At 43.8% G+C, this 24,122-nt stretch overlaps 1 protein-coding gene across 4 annotated transcripts in view; it reads right to left on the minus strand.

Moving 5' to 3' along the window:
• Window positions 1-24,122, minus strand: part of arhgef7 (Rho guanine nucleotide exchange factor 7) — a 147,913-nt gene that overhangs the window by 84,354 nt on the left and 39,437 nt on the right. For all 4 annotated transcript variants that reach the window (XM_062975449.1, XM_062975448.1, XM_008107000.3 and 1 more), the window contains 4 exons: window positions 20,749-20,833; window positions 13,679-13,809; window positions 12,696-12,897; window positions 8,325-8,413 (listed from right to left, as the gene is read on the minus strand). In XM_062975449.1, the coding sequence (XP_062831519.1) occupies window positions 8,325-8,413; window positions 12,696-12,897; window positions 13,679-13,809; window positions 20,749-20,833 (507 nt within the window). The remainder of the gene's footprint in view (window positions 1-8,324; window positions 8,414-12,695; window positions 12,898-13,678; window positions 13,810-20,748; window positions 20,834-24,122) is intronic.

The following is a 24,122-nucleotide window of genomic DNA, read 5'->3' on the forward strand; positions in this document are numbered from 1 at the left end:
GACCCAAATACCGAGGCGCAAACTTTCCCCCAGCCTGTTTAATATGTTTGGAAGATAACCACACCAAATCCCCTTCTTCCAACTCCTCCCCTGCCTGCCTGTGGCGGTCAGCCTGAGTCTTCTGCGTTGCCTTAGCTTCCAACAGTAAGCGACGGGCAACATCATGCAATGCAGCCATTTCCGAAGAGCGGTACACAGGGTCCGAAGAGACCACATTGGTCGACGGCGCCACACCTCCCCGTGGGTGAAAACCATAAGTTAGCTCAAATGGCGTATGCTGACTAGACGTGTGCACCGCATTGTTGTAAGCAAATTCCGCCACCGGTAACCACTTTACCCAAGCCGTGGGTTGATCTAAACAAAAACAACGCAGATACTGCTCTAAGAGCCCATTAACCCGTTCCGACTGTCCATCCGTTTGCGGATGGAAAGCTGAAGACACGTTTAACTTAGTCCCCAAACACTCATGGAAGTGTTTCCAAAAGCGTGACACAAATTGCGGAGCCCTATCTGAAATAATCACCTCGGGTGCTCCGTGCAAACGATAGATGTGCTTTGTAAATAGTAAGGCCAACGTAGGGGCCGCCGGAATGGTTGAACAAGGAATAAAATGAGCCAGTTTACTAAATAAATCCACCACCACCCAAATACAAGTATAACCCCCAGACTTAGGCAAATCTGAAATAAAATCCATGGAAATGATTTGCCATGGCCTCTCCGGAACAGGTAAAGACGATAACAACCCTCTAGGGCGCCCAACAGGCGTCTTACTCTGCTGACAAACGGCGCAGCTGTCACAAAAGCGCAGAATGTCTTGCCGCATCTTTGGCCACCAGTAGCTCCTGGTGATAAGCTGTACGGTCTTGAACCTGCCAAAGTGCCCAGCCATGGGTTCGTCATGGTGGGCTCTAATCACCTCCAACCTGAGGGTCCCTACTGGTACGTAAACCTGCCCCCTACGCACCAATACCCCGTCTTGATCCTGGAGATGCGGCAGTATGGTACGGTTACCTGCAGAGAGCAGCATCAGTTGCTCCTGAGTCCACACATCATCCTTCTGAGCCTCAAGGATCTGGTCATGTAACCCAAGCTCATTATCTACAACACACAGAGAGGCAGTAGGCAAGATGGTCTGACATACTACCTGCTCATTGGTCTTAAATTCCGGCTTGCGGGATAAAGCATCGGCCCGCAAGTTTGCCTTCCCCTCCACGAACTGCACCTTGAAGTTAAACCTGGAGAAAAACAAAGCCCAGCGGATTTGACGCTGGTTTAACTTCTTTGCTGTTTGCAAGTGCTCTAAGTTCTTGTGATCAGATCTGACCACGATCTGGTGCCGTGCCCCTTCAAGCCAGTGCCGCCACACCTCAAACGCCACCTTAATCGCCAACAACTCCTTCTCCCATATGGTATAGTTCTGCTCGAAGGGTGTTAGTTGCCGCGAGTAAAATCCACAGGGACGCAAGGTCCCTGAGGAATCCTTCTGAGACAATACAGCCCCCAACGCGTAGCTAGAAGCGTCCGCTTCTACCACGAACGGTCTGTCAACATCAGGATGGGTTAGTATGTTGTCCGATTGAAAACTAGACTTTAGTTGTAGAAACGCCTCGTGAGCTTCCCGCCCCCACACAAATGGCTGTTTCTTGCGCAGAAGCTGCGTCAAAGGTACCGTGAGCTTTGCAAAATTCGGAATAAACTCCCGGTAGTAATTAGCGAAACCCAAGAACCTTTGTACATCCTTCTTAGTCTTCAGCTCCTGCCATGAGTTGACGGCGTCAACCTTATGTGGGTCCATTTTAAGTTCCCTACCTGACACTACATGACCTAGGAACTCCACTTCAGGCACATGAAAGACGCACTTGGAAGCCTTGGCGAAAAGCCCATTAGCCCGCAGTCGGTGCAGAACCTGCTTGACATGTTGACGATGTTCTTTCTCGTCCTTAGAAAAAATCAAGATATCATCCAAATAAATCACTAAAAATTGGTCAATTAGGTCCCTGAACACATCGTTCATGAACCTCTGGAATACCGCAGGAGCATTACAAAGCCCAAAAGGCATGACTCGGAACTCGTGGCATCCGAAACACGTGTTAAATGCCGTCTTCCATTCATCCCCTTCCCGTATACGGATTAAGTTATAGGCCCCCCGCAGGTCAAGCTTGGTAAAGACCTTAGCCCCTTGCACCCTTGATAACAGTTCCGAGATTAAAGGCAGCGGGTACCTATCCCGAATGGTGTATTTGTTTAGGATCCGATAATCGCAGACCAACCTAAGTTCCCCAGTCTTTTTGGCTACAAAGAATACCGGTGCCGCAGTTGGAGAACTAGATGGGCGAATAAACCCCTTGGCTAAATTTTCATCTAGAAACTCCCGCAAAGCTTGCCTTTCCGGTACAGTCAAGGCATACAGCCTCCCTGCTGGCAGTTTCGCACCTTCTGCCAACTTGATGGCGCAATCATATGGCCTGTGCGGTGGTAATTTGTCCGCTTCTCTTTTACAAAATACATCAGAGAACTCCCCATACTCAGCAGGCACTCCCTCCATATCAGAATGAGTAACATTTAGAGTGCAACAATCCTGCCTCTTTAAGATCACTTTACGTGTTGCCCAATCTACTTGTGGGTTTACTACAGCTAGCCAATCCATCCCCAGGATCACATCATATCTAGGCAAGCTCGTAATATCCCACACAAACGTTCCCGTTACTCCCTGCACCTCCCACGTTACTGCTGAGGTTTCATGGTTAACCACCCCAGTCTCCAGCAGTCTCCCATCTGCTCCTTCCACCCATACGTCGCATGCCTTGCGCACTCTAGGAATGCCATGCTTCTTAGCAAACTCAATATCTACATAGGAGACCGTAGCCCCTGAGTCCAGCAGTGCCAAAGTAGAAACAAGTTCCCTTCCCCCAACAGATAATGTAATGGGTACGAAAACATGCTTCCTCCCCTCAGTTGACTGCTTGAGGAGCCCTAGTGCGTTGGACTCACGTCGCACTAGGGCTGGCCTTTTCCCGAAAGCTGGGAAGGTTTCACATTACAATTTTTGGCAAAATGCCCAGCATTCCCACAGTACAAACACAAGCCCAGCTGCCTCCTACGGCTCTTTTCCTCTGTAGACAGCTTTTTAAAGACCCCAAGCTCCATGGGCTCTTCCCCCATCACCACAGGTGCCCTGGTTACATGCATGGGTGGCGCACACATTGCTTTTGAGTGTTTACGAGCCTCGAACCTTGCGTCTAAACGCAGCACCTTAGCTACTAAGGCGTCCCAGCTTTCAGCCGGCTCCAAGCGTGCTAATTCATCCTGGAGCATATCACTTAACCCGGCAGTAAATAAAAGCATGAATGCATTTTCCCCCCAATCCAGCTGGTGGCGATACAGGTTAAACTTATTTAAGTAATCCAAAACAGTCCCCTTTCCCTGTTTCAACCGATACAGAGCCCACCCAGCGTTCTCCGTGCGGAGAGGATCCCCAAAAGTATCAGTTAACAACTTTTTGAAATTATTCAAATTGTCCTTGACTGGGTCATTTCCCAAAATTAAATTAGTGGCCCATTGTCCTGCGGGACCGGTCAACAAACTCAAAATAAAGGCCACCTTGCTAGTGTCTGTAGGAAAAGCATGAGCACTGAGCTGAGAAAAATAAAGCTCCACTTGTGCCAAAAAGGTTGGCAACTTGCACCTGGTTCCGTCAAAGCGTTCAGGAGTCAAAACATGTCCTTTCACAGCCTGAGCTGTTTGGATAACGGTAAAAGCCGTTTGCAATTGGTCTACTTTGGCCCTTAACTCATCCATCGTCTTCCTGACGGGTTTATTGCTGCAATAAACTTTTTATGGGCGTTGGGCAATCTGTCAAGGACAGAACGCCACAAGATTCAAAGTAACAGAGTTTATTAGATTACAGAACTCAAAAATGCCCGTAAAACACAAGGGCCAGGCAGTTTTTGCCTTTAGGAGCAAAAAGGGGCAAAAGTAAATGTTCAAAAGATAAACCGGATTAAACCGGAGTTTAATCCGGGTAAAAACAAACTGCTTGCTTCAGCCTGGGTGTAAACGAAACGAAAGCCAAGGAACAAAAGATACAAAGAATGCAACTAATTGGCAGCAGATTCCTCTCTGCTGCCAACACTGTGCTTAGAGTAACTTGCGTCGCTCCCCCACACACACAGCAGACAGGATCTCCAACACGAGTAAATCAGCCAAGGATTGTAGCAGTTGAGTAGACCAGTTCCGTTCCGTAGATCAAAGCCAGAAGCAGACGTTTGTAGTTTTTCCAAGTCCAAGAAGGGGGGAAGACAAGCCGTGGTCAGTTCAGTCCGAGTTCTCAAAGCAGGAGATGGCGTCCGTCAAGAAGACGACGGAAGGTCAAGCTAATAAGAGTAAGCACAGGTTTGCACAAACAAATGCCCACACAATCCCTCCCGCCGTCTGACCCTGGATTCCAATCAACTTACGTCACAGCATAGGAAAGCACACAAGTCTTCAGGGAAGCGTCCCACACACACACGGATCCCAAGCGTTTGCCCAGATTACCTTGCCCAACGCAATTTGCAATTGCTCTCAAGCCCCATTTTATGCCAGTTACAAATCTTCATCACTGTCAGCTGTCCTCCTTAACCCGGGCGTTTCCTCATCACTTTCCTCGTCAGAGCTGGAACACCTCTGACTACGCCCAACAGCATCTCCAGCTGTGGATCCCGTCCCATCCCTCCAGCTAAACCATGGGTCTAATCCTGAAGGTCCCCATTCATCTTCTGTCCCATCATGGCCAGTGGCACCCACTTCCTCCCTTACCCGAGTCCAATCCATCTCATCCTCCTCTGAGCTAACCAGCCCCTCCTCCATTCTCTCCGTAAACCCTTCGAAAGACTCCTCGTCAGATGGTGCTGCAAATATGTCTCGCAGTCTTTTTCTCTCTCGCTCCTCGAGAGTATCTGACTCTCGAGGAGTCTTACGCCCGCGTCTGTCAGTAACAGAGCCATGAGGCTCAATCATAACATCACAGCTGACACACTAATGTGCCCCGACACAGTTTGGAAAGCTCTGCTTTAGACTGTAAGGCCTTATCCATTATCTGAATAGTTCATCAGTGAATGTATTGAAATTTGGCAATACCTGCATTAAAATTGTAATACATTAGGATAACCAATATGATTCACTGTTCTGACTGCAAGTAGCATACAATAAGGAAATGCTGAATTTCTTCCATTTGGTTGAATTCACTGGAGTCAAGCATAGCTTACTACTCAAGAAGTGTCAATTTTATATTATCTATTTCACTTCTCTTTCACTTTTTGTCTTTTGGTCCTAGCTGAATTGAAACACATTTGATTTGATGCACACAAATTTCTTTGAACATGAGGCATTTTTATAACCTACAGCAAAATGAAATTGTCATTGAATTCTGAAATACTGACAACTCACAAAATGTAATTTTTACCCTAGTGGATGCGGGTTGAGCCATTCTATCTATAATATAATAGTTCAGTCATCCTCTTTTCTCTGAGTCTGAGATTTTCTGTTGTGCTACAATGTCTTTGAAGGTTTCTTTGCTTTCACCTACATTAGCTCAGGTTTGAAAAAAATTCATCTATAGAAGAGCACTTAGACCTGATAACATTACATAAAGATTGCAACATTTCTTGATCATTACTGTAGAATAAAAAGAATTTAAAATTTCTTGTGAGCATGATTTATGACTAAGGCCCAGCAAAGGCCCTATTTTCTCTCAATGTTTATGGAAGAGGTTATACGTCTTCTTGAAAAAATACATTCCCATTACTGAATAAGCGAACAGTGCAAAGTCCAAAATCCTCTAAGACAGCCCTTCTTTTAGTAAAACTAATGCAAGTAAGATATATCACAGAAAATAACATATTTCAAACAGTTACCCTGTTTCCCTGAAAATAAGACAGTGTCTTATATTAATCTTTGCTCCCAAAGATGTATTAGATCTTATTTTCAGGGGGTGTCTTATTTTTTCATGAAGAAGAATTCACATTTATTGTTGAACAAAAAAGAGAACATTTATTATATACTGTACAGAATTGTCATTACAAAACAGCATAACCATCTACTTTGAAGTGGATGATATGAGTCTAAACTGTCATAGACAACAGGTTACTGAATCCAGATTATCTGTTTTGAAGTGGATGATATGAGTCTAAACTGTCACAAAATCCAGGTTTCTGAATCCAAATTATCTGCTTTGAAGCAGGAGGATATTTGCTTTGAAGTGGATGATATGAGTCTAAACTGTCATAGAAAACAGGTTTTTGAATCCAGATTATCTGTTTTGAAGTAGATGATATATGATATGATATCTGCTTTGAAGTGGATGATACAAGACTAAACCAGGCCTGGGAGAACTTCGGCCCTCTAGGTGTTTTGGACTTCACCTCCCACAATTCCTAACAGGCTACCAGCTGTTAGGAGTTGTGAGAATTGGAGTCCAAAAACACCTGGAGGGCCAAAGTTGGCCCAGGCCTGGTCTAAACTGTAACAGAGTCCAGGATTCTTACTCCAGATGCTCTGCTTTGCCTGGATGGTATGAGTCTACACTGCCAGATAATCCAGTTTGAAGCAGACAAGCTGGATCCAGAGACTGCTGGGGGGAGATGGGGCTGAGGCCTGGCACAAGAGAGAAGCCCAACCCACGGCGTCCCTGCCACCGAGGGGCTCAAAGGGGGAGAAAGACCGACCATTTGGCCCCTTCCCTCCCTTCCCAGCTACACGGGAGGCCCAGCCCCGCACATTCAACTCACCCTTGCTGGATTTCTCCCAAGTCTTCATCCACTCAGCAGGGAGCGCGTCCCCATTGCCACTGCCATCTTCCCATCTGGTGCTGGAAGCGCCCGGATGTACGAGCGGAAGGCAGGCAGGCAGGCAAGCAAGCAAGAAGGAGCCCACCGCATCTTCCTCGATGACTGCGCCTCCGTCGAGGAAGGCATGGAGGGCCCCTTCTTGCTTGCTTGCCTGCCTGCCGTTTGTACATCCAGGCGCTTCCAGAGCCAGGCGGGGAAGATGGCAGCGGCAATAGGGATGCGCTCCCTGCCGAGTGGATGAAGACTTGGGAGAAATCCAGCAAGGGCGAGTTGAGTGTGTGGGGCTGGGCCTCCCGGGGAGGGAGGGAAGGGGCCAGATGGTCGGGTCTGTCTCCCCCTTTGAGCCTCTCGGTGGCCAGCCCAGGCTAGAGGGTGCGAGCGAAGGGAAAGGGAAGGAGGGAGGGCTCCTTCCTCGGCGGCAGCTTCCTCCTGCTAGGACTTAATTTTGGGGGAGGTCTTATATTTGGCCAGTCACCAAAATCTCTATTAGGTCTTATTTTATGGGGATGTCCTATTTTCAGGGAAACACAGTATCAGAAGCTGTAAAGATCCACACACTGTGCTGGCTTCTCATATACCAAAACACAATTAAACCACCTCACCATTCATAAGAGAAACATGGAAAAAATCTATATCACATGGGTTTTCTTCTAAAATATTAATGATATACACAAAACAAAAAAGTCATTCATCTTATAAAATCTTCTCTATTGTTCTCAAATTGAACACAATATTGTTCTCTTCAATAAGGCATAGCTAATTCAACTACAATTCTTCTTTGACATTTGCAGACTTACTCTACCTAAGTGTAAGAACATAGAGCAATAACACAAAATATATCTTTCCCTTCTATTTCACCCCATTTCCCCCCCTTTTTTTTTTACAATACTAAAAAAAGGAAAACAAGAATGGCTATAATGAGAAAGAAAAGCACATAAATGGGAAAAACCAAGATCATGGCTGTGTAGTTTTCAAATATTAAGCTAAATTTTGATAATCCCTAAAACCTGATTTGATAAAAATGAAACGAGTTCTCAAAAATCATGAGCTTTAGTTAGCACTTCAGGTATATAAAACTGTGTGTGTGTGTGTGTGTGTCTGTATACACTGAACACTGTTTCACATGTGTATGGGACAGGAGAAGGATTCTCCCAAATTCTAACACATTTTAGGCAAAATTCCCATTTCTTTTAAAAATTTAAAGCAGGTGCTTAAATTGTATATATACAGTCAACTATAGCATCATACCAGAGATTCAGCAATCTCTTTTTTTGTCACGTTTTTTGGTATTACAAAAATAGACAGTAAGCTTGGTTGTCAAGTATAAACGACTAATGGGCTTTAAACATAGTGGCCAAACACAAATAGTAGATAACTAATTTTAAGCAGCTTAGTTATTACAGAAAAATGACAACCCTTGAGGGGAAAAATGCTTTACCTCTGAGCATGAAGTTACTGATAAACGGTACAAATAAAATTCAGAGAAATATCACTCACCACATTATAATAGCTTTTGCTAATAGAAGATGTGTCAAATCCTTTTGGAGGACTCTTTAGGGATCCTGATTTGGGGGAGACAGGTTTTTCTGAAAGATATAAAATCTTTTATCATCTGAATGTAATTTCAAAGTTCAAACACTAGAGGTCAAACAAAGTGCACTTTTTAATGCAATTAAAACTGGATTCCGAAGTACTTATTTGACCTAAACAAACAAATACAGTGGCCTCTTCAGAGGATCATATTTTAGTTTCATACCCTAAGGCTTCCTGGAGGCTTGGCCTGCATGTTCCCTCTTAAGTCACCCCTTCCCTTGCTCATTTGCAGCACACAGAAGCATGTCAGACCTCTTCATTTAATCGTACCTTACTATTATATTTGAAGTGCAAAAATCTGATTCCAATATTACAGTATAAAGATCAAGATTTTGGGCTATGATTTGAAGAAGTTCTTATTTTTAAGATCTGTCTTGTTCTAAATCTTTTATTCTTAGTTTTGTAGACCGAGAATAAAAATGAACAATGGTTAACTGATGACAGTTAGGAAAAAGTGAACCAAATGCAGACACAAGCTACAGTAATTCGCATTAGGTTAGTATGTCAAAATATGACTGCCTGGTCAAGTCACATTCAACAGTAGAAATTTAGATTAGATGAAAACATATTGTAATAATTTCCTCATGACAAATAATGTACTTGACATATTACATAAGTAGATGTCAGGGTTGCAAAGCTTCCAAAATAATATTCATTGAATTTACAGTGATAATAAACCAAACAACTAATGAAAACATGACCACTTGTGGGGCTACTTAAAGCAAGAAGGAGAAAGTAGCACCTATTAGTGTGGAGTACAACACCATACTCTACCAATATATTTGCCTTGTTACAACAGGTTTAAAAAGCACCTGCACAACTTTCAACTTCTATATATACAAGATGAGGAGGGGATTGATTCCAAAGATCATCTCTAAAAATTTATTTTGCCTCTGCTTCTTGCCCCATCTCCTCCAGCTAGAAAACCTTTCACACCAGAGCTCGCAGAACTTTATTAATTCATGGCATTTGTGGATCAGGACTTCTAAGTCTATATATAAAGAATAAACACATTTAAACCATAAATAAATAAATAAATAAATAAAACATTTTTAAACAGACTGCAACGCCTTTGAAACTAAGAGAAAGAAGTTAATAGCAGAAGCTTTCATAGACTTAAATCTATTTCATCAGGTGTATGGAATGAAATCCCAGGGAAAAGACCTTTATAGCTATGAATATCAATAGAAATGCAAAATCAGTGGCTATGACGAAGAGGGGACAGTTTTAAGAATGGATGAGGTAGATGGTTGCTGGGGTAGAAAGGCAACAGGAAAAGATGTTGCCTAAAGTCAAGGAGAGCATTCCTGGGATATTGTAATGTCTCAGGTACCTTTGGCCCCTGATCCAGCAGCCATTGCGGATCAAAATGAAGAGAATTTGGTTTTTTTCCCACCTCAGCAAGATTCAATCCCTTTCCAGATGTCTCCTGTTGACATTGCAGAGCCAGAGCCAGAGCCAATTAGGAATGCCCTTGAAATGTTGCCGGCTCTTCCCGGATCTCCGGAGAGTTTAGATTTTGATAGAAGGGCTACTTTCCAAACAGATCGCTCTCGAAGACAAAGTTTAAGGAGATTAGCGGAGCGAGGAGATTATGGCTAAGCCAGTTCTCCTGGGAATAATTGGGTAGGCAAGCATCTGGCGCCTCGTTGTTAGCAGCTCATTCTCTTGGGAACATTTGGGGAGTCACGCACCTGCTTTGGGGGAGCTTTTGGACTTCAATAAAAGTTCTGCGCAGAGAATCTCTGTTGCGGTGTCAACTGAACTTCTGACTGAAGAATACATCGTCTCTTGATCCTGAGCTTCTAAGCGGTCCAGTGGCGCACTTACTCTCGAGTAGACCGGGCGTAGCGGCTCGTCCCTTGCCAAGTTTGGACTGCGTTTCAGATCCACCACGAACAGCCTTGCCTTGCCTCGAAACCTTGTTCTGGACTATTATTTCAAGTTCTTTCCTGAGGAACTTTGCTCCTTTCCCCACTCAAACTTCCAATAAGTTTGAGTGTGTTTCGGTTATTGGATTTTGGACTTTGGACTCTAATATTGGACATAAAACTTTCATTCTTTGGACTAATTCTGATCTTTCCTAAAAGGTCAACTGTTTGACTATCTATTCTGCTTATTTTTGTTTGAAACTTTTATTGTTTAAATAAAGATATTAGATTGTTTATTGGCCTCCGTGTTGGTTCCCAGTGTTCGCGCTGCCTAGGGGTGTTACAGATATAATGTGATGCTGGCTGGCAAGGAGGAAGGAGATGTGATAAACAGTAAATTTCATGTGAGCCAAATTCTTTTCTCCTGTTTCATTCATTAATTTCGTTTCTTTCATTCCTTTGGAGGCATAGAATGGAAAGACCCCTCCCGATATGAAAATAAACACCACACGAAAGCAGGCAGGAGTGGGTACCGGCTCCAAGCCCACTTTTCAGCATCACAGTTATAGAGGAGAAGAGGGGACTGCGCTCAGGGAAACTTAACTTACACCTCTGCTGAGGTCTCTTCACTGGAGTTAGGGGTGGACTCATAGTGGGATCCTTGGTGTGGGGCTGAGATGCACCACATTTGCTGGTGGCTTGCCGGGGTTTGCCCTCCATCACGTTTGCCTGCGGCCTTGCTCCCTGACTGTGCAGGCCCAGATGGCACTAGCAGGTGTGGGTGTTTTCCGGGCCTGCATGCTACACATGTGCTCTTTTTCCCAGGAAAGTGCATGTGTGGAATGCAGGCCCATAGGTTGCACCTGCATGTCATATACACATTCTTGGAAAGAGAGTGTATGTGTGGCATGCAAGCCCAGAAAGCACCCATGCCTGCCAGTGCCTTTCTGAGCCTGCACTGTTGCAAGGCAAGGCAAATGTGATGGAGGGCAAGCCCCGGCAAGCCGCGAGAGAACATGGTGTGTGCCAGCCCTGTGCCAAGGATCCCACTGTGGGTCTGCCCCTGGCTCCGATGAAAAGACCTCAGCAGCAGTGGCACAAAGTAGGTTTCCCGATTGAAGGGGGAGTGAGAAATACCAGCGGAGCTGGCCTCTAGCCCTAAAACTGAGGGGTTGGGGAGTGTGGGAAGCCTGCACATTGTCTCCAATAGGACGAATATATTCAATTTTTCAGACGTGGGACAAAAAAACTCATTCAGAAAGACGCCTGTTTTTGGGAGAGGCGCTCGAAAAGAAAAATGGGGCCTGACAAATGAAACAAACAGAAACTGATAGCGATTCTACACAAATGCACAAGACTAATAAACAGGCCCTCATGAGGTTGGGGTGTTAATTAATATTGTAATATGTGCAGTGTTCCAAAACACCATCGTCTGTTTAACTCACTGTTGATGGACACATTTCAATTCTGATATTTCTCTTTCCAGCGTGTTCAGACTAGTTCTATATGTATGAGTTTAGAAAATTTTAATTAAAAAATTATCCAAAAAACCTGGGTCGACTTATCCACGGGTCAATTTGAGTATGGTACCTTTATTCTTAGCAAAAAGAAACCACCTTAGTCTCTGAGTCGAGTGAGGAAAGGTGAGATGAGTTCATCCCAGAAGGGCCTAAAAGAAGCTCCTCTTCCCTCTACTTTCTCTGCTGCAGCCCCACTCTTGGCTTTTTTTAATGCCAGAGTGGGAAAATGGCAGCAGTAGCTCTTTGGTGATTCACCTAAAAGGAGCACTGAAGGAGTCGGGGGGGGGGGGGGGGGGCGGAACTTCTTTTAGGTTTTCCCAGGGTGGACTAAGTTCTTCACCCATCTATTCAGAGAAGGGGCAAACGCTGATACAATACCTTAACTTTGAGTTGAGTGGTGAAAGGTCTTTTTGAATGTGTGAGCAGCAAAATGGTTGATGCTGCAACGGGAATGGATGGCTGAGCTTTTCCTTCTCCAAAAATTGATCCCAAACTTATCAATGGATCATATAAAAATTCCTAATTTTGGCCCCAACACCTGCCCTTGCCATATATATGAGGTCAACTTATAAATGAGGATATACAGTAAATATGGTTAGAAGCCTCCTAATTCCCAATACGTGGTGAGGTGCCATTATTGCAATACCGCAAACAAATTATGTACATTTTATTAGAAAGATACTTCTAAGTAGATTTCTACACAGGTATTAGAGTTCCAAGAATAAAGTATCAAATTCAGCATTCTGCTTTATGTACCAAAGGTAAATTCAAGAATTCATATATGAGATGAGATGTACTGCAAATTCAAAAGCCTATATCAGATTACACATAAATCCATCCTTAATGAAACTAGATAGTCTGTAAAGCAGCCTCATGGAACTTACCGTTTGATTTGACTTCTCTTACATAATTGCTAGGAAACCACCCCGTCTTGCCATTGTAAGTTCCTTCCCACCAGCCTCCTTCTTCTACTCTTGTAACGTGGATAATATCTCCTTTTGTAAAAGAAAGTTCATCTTCATTGGTCTGCTGAAAGTTAAATTTTGCCCTTACCACCATCTGGTGGTTGCTGTTGTCTGTCATATCCTAGAAGTAACAAGACCAATGAAATGCAAAAGATTTAGGTACTTTTCAAAATAATTAGAAAATGTTTTAATCAAAACTAGTCTACTGGGATAGATAAGGTAGTCAGTATAGCTACTTCTGCATGTGTGATTCTACAATTCATCTGTATGGGTTTTGTCCCAAAATGCTTACACCTTATTTGCTTGTTGTATCTATTAATCTAAATGATAATTATGAAGTACATATATTTAAATTTTCTTATTTGAGCCATTTATCTAGCTTGTAATACAGCTTCAGGTGTAACTAAACTAAGCCAAAACAATTCTTGTTTTGTCTTAGTCCATACTTAAGGCTGGTTTAATACATTCTCTGTAAGGGCTTTCCACATGTACAACAATTTAAGCTGTTGTACAGCAAGTCATAAATAACATGATAAAAAACATAGCCATGATCTGTTTACAGTACAAAAGTTATATGAGTCTTTGGCTACAATCCAGCCCATTGATTTTAACAGCCTCAAGCAAACTGTATCGTGTTGGAAACTGTGATCCATGCCAGTGATCCAGTGGAAAAAATGCACTGTTTGGAGAAGCGGTATCTGCCCTCAGATACTCTCAAAACAGTGCATTTTTTCTGCATTTTTAAAGTTTCTGCTACTGATAGGTGAGAAGGTAACTATCAGATATCTGTGAATCTGAGTCATGCTTCTCACTTTGCAACACTAATTAAAGAGAGTGGAGAGAGAGAGAGAGAGAGAGAGAGAGAGCAGGGAGAGAGAGATTATAAATAGGTCAACACTTACCAGACTTCTATACTGGCCCTGAAAAAGTTTTGAAGTTCTGCTGTGTAAAGATTGGGAGCCCAAGGAATCAAATGACTTTATCCGATGAGACGATGGCCTTGCACATACAGAATCACTTCCTAGCCCAATGTCTGAAAATATGACCATGAACCGAGAAGTTCAGAAACAATGCATACATAAATACACTTAAAACTTGATCATGTAAAATCAAAAACTGGATGTCACAGAAAAATGTACATAAAAGTGGAATTGTCCACATAACTAAATGTCAATAGTTTTTATGACAACTACTGGTGGCATACAGAGGGGTGCACTAACCGCTCTAACGGGGAAAAATAGGACTGGAGCAGATAGATTCAAGCACTTAGGATGTTTCAAAGAAGCTACTTGAGTTTAAACTCAAAAGGGTGAGGGAAACTGCATTCTGAAATCTCACACCTCCAAGCCCAATTTTTCCTGCTCAAAATATCATTTGAACCGCAAGTACAGAATATGTGATACTCTCATTAAGATGCATGAGGATGTACATCCAAATCCACATACAGCAGAGACTCGCTTATCCAACATAAATGGGCAGGCAGAACGTTGGAAGTGAAAATGTTGAATAATAAGGAGGGATTAAGGAAAAGCCTATGAAATGTCAAATTACGTATGTGGATGTGAATTTTGTGAATTGGATGTTGCTTGTGAGAAAACTGGTTGAATTTCTTGTTGTGGTGATACATTTTGTTTTTAGTTGTTTGTAATTTGTGTAGTTTTTGGTTTCATTAAACAGTAAGCGATAATCTCTGCAATATGAAAAGAACAGAATGCGCTGTCATTATATAAATAAAAAGTGATTTGGTCACGTTCACATTATTCTCCTAGAGGTTGGCATTTCCCTATTCCCCTTTGGGACTTCTGGAACTGTAAGGAGTCAGATATGGAGAGATTTGGTGTAATAAAGCAGCATTAACTCACAGTTTTTCTTGAGATTCAGTCCCACTTCGTGAGCATAGTTTTAATTTCATCTGCTTTCCCATTGCCCTGGGTGCTTAGGACAGTGATGGGCAACCTTTTGTGCTTGGTGTGTCAAACCCTCTCGATGGATTGTCACCTTGACGTGGTGAGGGGGCTTGCATGTTCCGATGAACCTGTGGGCACAACCACTGGAGTCATGCACTCCCAGAAGTGGCCACAGGGGAGGTTCCAGACCAAGCACAATCCGAAAACCCAAAGACCTCAACGGTGGAGCAGGCGGAGGATAACATGGTACATGTTACAACGGCTGTGAAAGCGGAAGAAGGCTGCAACAGACTGAGAAGCCACTCTCGTTGTGTTAACCACACCACTGCTGGAACCTCATTCTGTGAAGACTGTGTGTTGCACCAACCTCCACACATTAAAAAAAATCACACACAAGAAAAATTTAAAAATTAGAAAAATAAAAACAAACCAAAAAGGTCCCATGGCGATCAGCGAGTGGCGACGGGGGCAGGACTGTGAAATCTGGAAGCCCCTCGTCACAGACTGGCACTGGCACATGGACGGTGGATATGGACTCAGTCGCTCTACCTCAAGGACTGAAGCAGTTGAGAAGTCCGGCAGCTGTATCCCTTTTTAGGATCCGCTCTGTTCACCCCACATGGGGAAGGGGCTAGAAAAGGTGCCCTAAACGTAGTCTGCCTCTCTTACCCTGACTGGACTGCCGCGTCCAGAGGGGTCACCACTCTGCGGCCAAAAAAGAGAAATGAACTTTGGAACATGGAACGTATGGACACTGTTGGGTAACACTGACAGCGAACACCCCGAACGCAGGACTGCTATCATTGCAAGGAAGCTGGGACGCTTTAACATCGACATAGCAGCCCTTCAGGAGACCCGGAGAGCAGAAGAGGGACAGCTGAAGGAAGAAAAAGGAGGCTATACCTTCTTCTGGAAGGGACTGCCTGAAGAAGAGCGAACAATACACTGAGTTGGCTTTGCTCTCAGAAATGACCTGGTGAAGCACCTGACTGAAGCACCCACTGGCATCAATGAACGACTCTCAACCCTCTGAATTAACCTTGCCAAAAACCAACAGGCAACCATCATTTGTGCCTATGCACCAACTCTAGATGCTGACGAAGACATCAAGGAAAATTTTTATTGTCAGCTGGACACCATCCTATCGGAGATACCTAAGGACAAAATCATCCTCCTGGGGGACTTTAATGCCAGAGTTGGACGGGACTCCGATCTGTGGCCTGGGATCATAGGAAAAGAAACAGCAACTCGAATAGCATCTTGCTTCTCACCAAATGCAGAGAGCACAACCTTGTCATCACCAACATGCTCTTCTGCCAGAAAAACAAGCTCAAGACATCATGGAAGCACCCCCGGTCAAAGCACTGGCACCTCTTGGACTATGTTATTACACGTACCAGAGACCGCCGCGATGTGCTTCTCACAAGAGCCATGACAGGTGCCGATGACTGCTGGACAGACCACAGGTTAATCCAATCCACGATGGCTATCAAGATCGTCCCCAAACACAGACCCCAAGGAAGAAAAACAAGGCGCAAAATGAACACCCAAGCCCTTCAGGAGCCCTCCAAACAAGCTCTTCTCCAAACAACACTCAAGGATCATCTACCCACAGAACACCCTAAAAATGTTGAGGAACATTGGAAAAAACTGAAGACCTCCATCATCACAGCCTGCGAAGAAACCATTGGATACCAAACTAAGAAACATCAAGACTGGTTTGACGATAACGACAAAGAGATCCAACAGCTAATTGATAACAAAAGGAAAGCCTTCCAAACATGGCGGAGAGACACCAACTGTGCTGCCAAGAAAAATATCTATGCCAGTGCAAAAGCTAAGGTCCAAAGAAGGACCAGAGAACTCAAGAACATCTAGTGGACAAAGAAGGCTGAAGAAATCCAACACTTTGCAGATACTCATGATGCTCAGGGATTTTTCAAAGCCACAAAGATCATTTACGGACCAAGAAACCATGGCATACAGCCCCTGCGCTCATCAGATGGAACCAAAATTCTGAAGGACAAAACATTAATTGCACTATGTTGGAAAGAGCACTACCAGAACCTGCTGAATCGCAGATCCAATGTGGCCGAAGAGGTTCTCTCACAAATCCCACAACAACAAACCAGGGATGAGCTTGCAGCACTGCCTAGTTTGGAAGAAATCAGCAATGCCATCAGCCAACAAAAAAAAAAAAAACAACAAAGCCAGCGGACCTGATGGGATCCCTGCTGAAATCTTCAAAGCGGGTTGACCTAAGCTGTTACAACAACTCCACCAGCTCATTGAAAAGGTGTGGGTGACCGAGAAAATCCCAGCAGACTTCAAGGATGCCACCATCATCACCCTTTTCAAAAAAGGGGACAGAACAGACTGCGGGAACTATCGCGGTATCTCCCTTCTAACCTCCGCCGGGAAAATCCTCGCAAGAATCCTTGCAAACCGCCTTCTCCCCGTTTCAGAAAACACCCTCCCAGAATCCCAGAATGGCTTCCGTCCCTCCAGAGGAACAGTGGACATGATCTTCACTGCACGACAGCTCCAAGAAAAATGCAGGGAACAAAATCAACCTCTGTACATAGCATTCATTGACCTTGCAAAGGCATTCGACACAGTGAATCGCAGCGCTCTCTGGACCATCCTCCAAAAAATTGGGTGCCCGGAAAAATTTGTGAACATCCTGCAGCTCCTCCATGATGACATGATGGCAACAATCTTGGACAGCAACGACTCCCAAAGTGACCCATTTAAGGTGAACTCAGGTGTCAAGCAGGGATGTGTTATTGCCCCTAACTTATTTTCCATCTTCATCGTTATACTTCACCTTGTTGATGGGAAGCTTCCCACCAGAGTAGAAATCATCTATCAGACAGATAGCAAGCTATTTAACCTCAGCAGACTGAAAGCCAAAACCAAGGTCACCACAACATCTGTTATAGAGCTCCAATATGCCGATGACAACGTAGTCTGTGCGTATTCAGAAGAAGACCTACAAGCCACTCTAAACACTTTCGCAGAAGCATACGAGATGCTCGGCCTCTCACTGAACATCGAGAAAACCAAAGTGCTCTTCCAACAGGCACCAGCTAATCCCTCTGCAATGCCAGGAATACAGCTTAATGGTGTAACATTAGAAAATGTTGACCATTTCCGCTACCTTGGCAGCCACCTCTCCACAAAAGTCAACATCGACACTGAAATACAACACCGCTTGAGCTCTGCGAGTACAGCATTTTTCCGTATGAAGCAGAGAGTGTTTGATGACCGGGACATCCGTAGAGATACCAAGGTGCTTGTTTATAAAGCCATTGTCCTCCCAACCCTGCTCTACGCCTGCGAAACGTGGACGGTCTACAGACATCACACTCAACTCCTGGAGCGTTTCCATCAGCGTTGCCTCAGAAAAATCCTGCAAATCTCTTGGCAAGACAGGCGGACAAATGTCAGCATGCTGGAAGAAGCAAAGACCACCAGCATTGAAGCGATGCCTCTACGCCATCAACTTCGCTGGACTGGCCACGTTGTCTGAATGCCCGATCACAGTCTCCCAAAGCAGCTACTCTACTCTGAACTCAAGAATGGGAAACGGAATGTTGGTGGGCAGGAAAAGAGATTTAAAGGTGGGCTTAAAGCCAACCTTAAAAACTGTGGCATAGACACTGAGAACTGGGAAGCCCTGGCCCTTGAGCACTCTAATTGGAGGTCAGCTGTGACCAGCAGTGCTGCGAAGAGGCACGAATGGAGGGCTTAAGGGAGAAACGTGCCAAGAGGAAGGAGCGTCAAGCCAACCCTGACTGGGACCGCCTTCCACCTGGAAGCTGATGTCCTCACTGCGGGAGAACATGCAGATCAAGAATAGGTCTCTTCAGCCACCTACAGACACACCCCCAAGACACCAGAGATGGAAGACCATCATCCTCGGCCTACGAGGGATCGCTTAAGTAAGTAAAAGGTGTGTCAAAGTTCGCCAAAAACCCTAGTATGACTTGCGTGGTGTGTCACTTCGAGAGAAAACACATAATTTTGAAATATGTATAGTTTAAATAACAAAAATGTATAATTGTAATATATACAGTAGAGTCCCACTTATCCAACATAAATGGGCTGGCAGAACGTTGGATAAGTGAAAATGTTGGATAATAAGGAGGGATTAAGGAAAAGCCTATTAAACGTCAAATTAGGTTATGATTTTTCAAATTAAATACCAAAACATTATGTTTTACCACAAATTGACAGAAAAAGCAGTTCAATACATGGTAACGTTATGTAGTAATTACTGGATTTACTAATTTAGCACCAAAACATCACAATGTATTGAAAACATTGTCTACAAAAACATTGGCTACTAACAAATTGACTACAAATAAAGATAGAATTGCATAAAATGAACTTACAGTAACAACACAGTTGAATATTAAATCTGTAAAAAGTTCAGTCCTTGCTGCCTAGAGAAACAGATGTGGATCCGGACGGGAGGCAGACTGTGCTGGATAATCCAGAATGTTGGATAAATGAATGTTGGATAGGTGAGACTCAACTGTAACTGTATTTAATAAACCAAAAACTATTTACTACCATTAGGTGATTAATGGGAGGGTGACACAGGGGATCCTGGTGATGTCAGTGCTGCCTAGAATCCAAGGGAATGCAACCAGTCCTCCTGTTTTCCTGCCTTCCTTCCTTCCTTCCCCCACCAACCACCGCCTCGCCCAGAACACCCACCTCGGAGCCCCGGATTGTCCTCCTTGGCCCGAATCTTGCAGACCTTCATCGGCCACCCGCTGAGCGTGGCTAACACTATCCTCTGCCACAAAAAGTTGCTGTCAACATTGCTGAGCAAGTGAGATTGGCTCACCATGTTGCTGGGGCTGCTGCGTGCCGCTGCAATCACCGCCCCCCCTCCCCCCCCCCCGCCTTTTGCAAAAGCCCGGGCAGCCAATTAGCGCACAGACTCTGCCGAGCAAGCACACTGATAGGCTCGCGAGGCAGAGCAGCCTCCACCGCCTGGTGCTTGTGTATCGTAGCGGCAGCAAATGTTGCACGGCTGCCCCATGCGCAGCCCACATCTTCTGAGAGAGGGAAGGAGGGAGGGAGGGGGAGGAGGAAGAGGAAGTGGGCAGAGCCTTTGGGGCAGAAAGGAGGGGCAGCTGGAGCCTGACAGCTGCTTACTCCCCTTCCTTTTAGGGTGCATCTACCTACACGAGGCCTGGGCAAACATGGGCCCAATTCCCCTCTGTATGCGGCTGCATGTGGCCATGTGTCAACACAAATGGCTAGGCGTGTCAGTGCTGACAAGCGTGTCATAGGTTCGCCATCACTTGCTTAGGATATGAATATTCTGATAATTGATAATAGGCTGGATGCTGTGCAGGTCGAAAACTGTGCCTGACGGGAAAAGTCTGTGCCAGCGGCATCTTGCCTCTCCCTGTGAGACGTGGCCGCTGACTGCATTGGATAATACAGAACGTTGGATGAGCGAAGGATGGATAAGTGAGACTCTACTGTATATGCATCCATGTGCACATTTAATCTAATTGCAAAGTTTCTGATACCACAAGTGATACATGCTACTTTCAGGAGAGGATTTCCACAACTGCAGGGAACTGGGGACAGGAAAGACAGGTAAATTTCCCTTCCTTTGCATCTTTCCATCATCATCTTCAGGAGTGGAATCAGAACAACAAATTAATCCCATTATGACATTCGTTTTTACTATTTAACTCAATCATTCTGGAAACGACTTTTCTTTCTGGGTTTTTTTCTTTCAAGGAGGGGGCATTAACATAAAAGATAAGTGAGAATTCCCAAGAATAAAGCAGCACCTTAAGTGCACCGAAATCTTTCTGATTAATAACAACTCAAGTTATTAAAAATTGTATTTCAATCACAGAACTTTTTATCTGGAAACACAAACAACCTCCCGGAAAATTCCAACCAGAACAGTAAGAAAAAGATGAATGTAGGTTAAATACATTCTACTGTTAAGAAAATTGAACACAAGCAAATAAACAGAGCTAAGGAAATATAATTATTTGCAAGACTATGAAATGGAGTCTGCTTACCTGCTGTGACTTTATTTAGTGCAACTAAAGAACTAAGCACCTTGTTGAAGTTCTGTCCTTGATACAGATCATTTGCATCAAAGGTCTAGAAAAAAAGAAACAATACACATTATGACAATTTAGGAAAAAACACACGTTTTTCTAAATTTCTACAAACAGATTCTCTCTCATGCAGACTAAAACACACAGACACACATAAACAGATAGAGAGGTTCCAATTGCAACTCAAAGAGCTATCACTACCCTTTAAGAGGGTAAGGAATATGAGATCTTCCAGATGCAATTGTTGGACTGTAATTCCTATCAGTCTAAATCAGAACAGCCCAAAGTAAGGAATGATGGGAGTTGTAATCCAATAACATCTGGTGGGCAAAAGATTGTGCGCCTGTTTCAACAGCTTGATAGTCCGTGGCCTATGTTGCTTATCTCTTTACTTATGAACTTCCCACATCCTTATTTATGCCACAGAAATGTCAGTACAGTAGAATCTCACTTATCCAAGCTAAACGGGCCGACAGAAGCTTGGGAAAGCGAATATCTTGGATAATAAGGAGGGATTAAGGAAAAGCCTATTAAACATCAAATTAGGTTATGATTTTATAAATTAAGCACCAAAACTTCATGTTACACAATAAATTTGACAGAAAAAGTAGTTCAATACGCAGTAATGTTATGATGTAATTACTGTATTTACGAATTTAGCACCAAAATATCACAATATATTGAAAACATTGACTACAAAAATGGCTTGGATTATCCAGAGGCTTGGATAAGCGAGGCTTGGATAAGTGAGACTCTACTGTATATGAAGTCTTTTTAGACAGATAGGATCTGTAAAAATGTAGCCAGTACTGATCGGGGTTACACAACAAATTTCCAAGTGGGGATTCACAAGGCTCTTCCAATCCTACACAGACATGTAAAAAAGCGGCTATCCCATGACTGAGTAAGAGACATGAAATTTACTTGGGGAGTGAATCACGTTATTCTGCTTCAGTAAGTATTAGGTAGACCCTTGAAGCAGCATGCTTAAACTGGAAAGACACTGGCTCAAATCCTGACACCCAGCGGCTACCTGGTAATCTCAGGACAATTATCGCCAGCCTTAGTGAATTTTCCAGAGCTGGAGGAGGATGAGAAGGTGAGAGTATATACACTGCTTTAAATTTTCTAAAGGAGGGTTTAATTAATTACAGATGATGATGCCAAAACCTTTATTAATCAATTTTTTTTATTATGATGTTGGTTGTCATTGTTGTGGCTGGCGTCCACATCGTATTTTTATACTCTGTATACCACACTTGGGGGCCCCTGGTGGCACAGTGTGTTAAAGCACTGAGCTGCGGACCAAGAGGTCCCAGGTTCAAATCCTGGGAGCCCCAGCTCCTGCCAACCTAGCAGTTCGAAAACATGCAAATGTGAGTAGATCAATAGGTACTGCTCCGGCGGGAAGGCAACGGCGCTCCATGCAGTCATGCCACGTGACCTTGGAGGCATCTATGGACAACGCTGGCTCTTCAGCTTAGAAATGGAGATGAGCACCAACCCCAGAGTCGGTCACGACTTAACGTCAAAGAAAACCTTTACCTTTACTATACCACACTTGAGAGTTGATTATGGCAGAAAACTACAGCCTACTGCAATGAAGAAATAAACAAACAAACAACTCCCTTGCCCCCAAAATAGGCACATGTTCTTGAATCCAGATCCTATACATATTTACTCAAATTAAGGCGCACTCATTTCAACAGGGTTTTTCTTTTTTTAAAAAAAAAATGCATGCCAAGGGATGTATGTGTGTTTGTCTTTAACAGATGTTTGTGTGTTTCTGCTTAAACGTTGTGCCATATATGGCAGATTGCCATGTAGAAGGAAGAAAAGTTAAGTGCTTTTTCTTTTTACATTAATTCTAAACTACAGTGAACCTGAAATGTCTGCTCAGCAAGACAATCCTAAAATACCATATGCTTGGGAATAAGCTCTGGTGATGTTAGTGGGAGTTACTTTAGAGTAGACACACATAGGAACAAGCTGCTGGTGACATTTGAGAACAGATGCTATGACCTCATCTGAACATGTTAAACAAAGGGAGTTTTCACATGTGAGGCCTGAAATGGGTAGCATGCTTCTGGGCAAAAGTTTACATTTGCATTCAGATTAACTTTAGTTTAGAACTAATATAAACAGAAAATCAGAGAACCATGCCCACTTCACATTTAACTTCTCTTCTTCACTCCCACATAGAAAACTATCATAAATAGCATGTGTATTTAAGCAGAAACACCCAAATACCATTAAAGACTGTCAAACACACACATTAAACACATTTTCTCTCTTTTGTATATATTATAGATAGATAGCAAATCAAAGATGGTCTTCCTGGCCTCTCTGCTGTCCAACAAAGGAAGGAATAACTGCTCGTCTTCCCTAGAAACCAGAATGAAACTCTGGGTTCGTGCGCTAAGTATCAGAAAGCATTTACAAAGGAAAGAAAGAAATTACTCTCAGTTTTCAACAAAGAGCTAGATGGTTCTTTGATATAACCTGACCATACATGTCTCGTGAGCAAGAATATAGACACCATAGAAAAAAGTATATAAGAACACTGTGCAGCCAGTACCATGAATTGAACGATATCTGATTATTTGCAAGCTGGACTATTATATTAGTCCAGTTTGCAAATAATCAGAATAAACATATATATGGAGCTTCCGGTGATGCAGTGGGTTAAACCAATGAGTGGCTGAACTTGATGACCAAAAGGTCGGCTGTTCAAATCCAGGGAGCAGGGTGAGCTCCCCCTGTTAGCTCCAGCTTCTGCCAACCTAGTAAAAGGTAAAGGTTTCCCCTGACGTTAAGTCCAGTCATGTCTGACTCTGGGGTTGGTGCTCATCTCCATTTCTAAGCCGAAGAGCCGGCGTTATCCGTAGACACCTCCAAGGTCATGTGGCCGGCATGACTGCATGGAGCACCATTACCTTCCCGCCGGAGCGGTACCTATTGATCTACTCACAATGGCATGTTTTCGAACTGCTAGGTTGGCAGAAGCTGGAGCAACAGCAGGCGCTCACTCCACTACCGGTATTTGAACTTGGGACCTTTTGGTCTGCAAGTTCAGCAGCTCAGTGCTGCTGAACTTCGCCACCAGGGCTCCTAACCTAGCAGTTCAAAAACATGCAAATGTGAGTAGATCAATAGGTACCACTTTGGCGGAAAAATAACGGAATGCCATGCAGTCATGCCGGCCACATGACCTTGGATGCATATATGGACAACGCTGGCTCTTCAGCTTAGAAATGGAGATGAGCACCACCCCAGAGTCGGGCACAACTAGACTTAATGTCAAGGCAAAACCTTTACCATATGTGTGTGTA

The sequence above is a fragment of the Anolis carolinensis genome, chromosome 3 (genome assembly GCF_035594765.1).
Source record: "Anolis carolinensis isolate JA03-04 chromosome 3, rAnoCar3.1.pri, whole genome shotgun sequence".
In the NCBI taxonomy this organism is placed as follows: domain Eukaryota; kingdom Metazoa; phylum Chordata; class Lepidosauria; order Squamata; family Dactyloidae; genus Anolis; species Anolis carolinensis.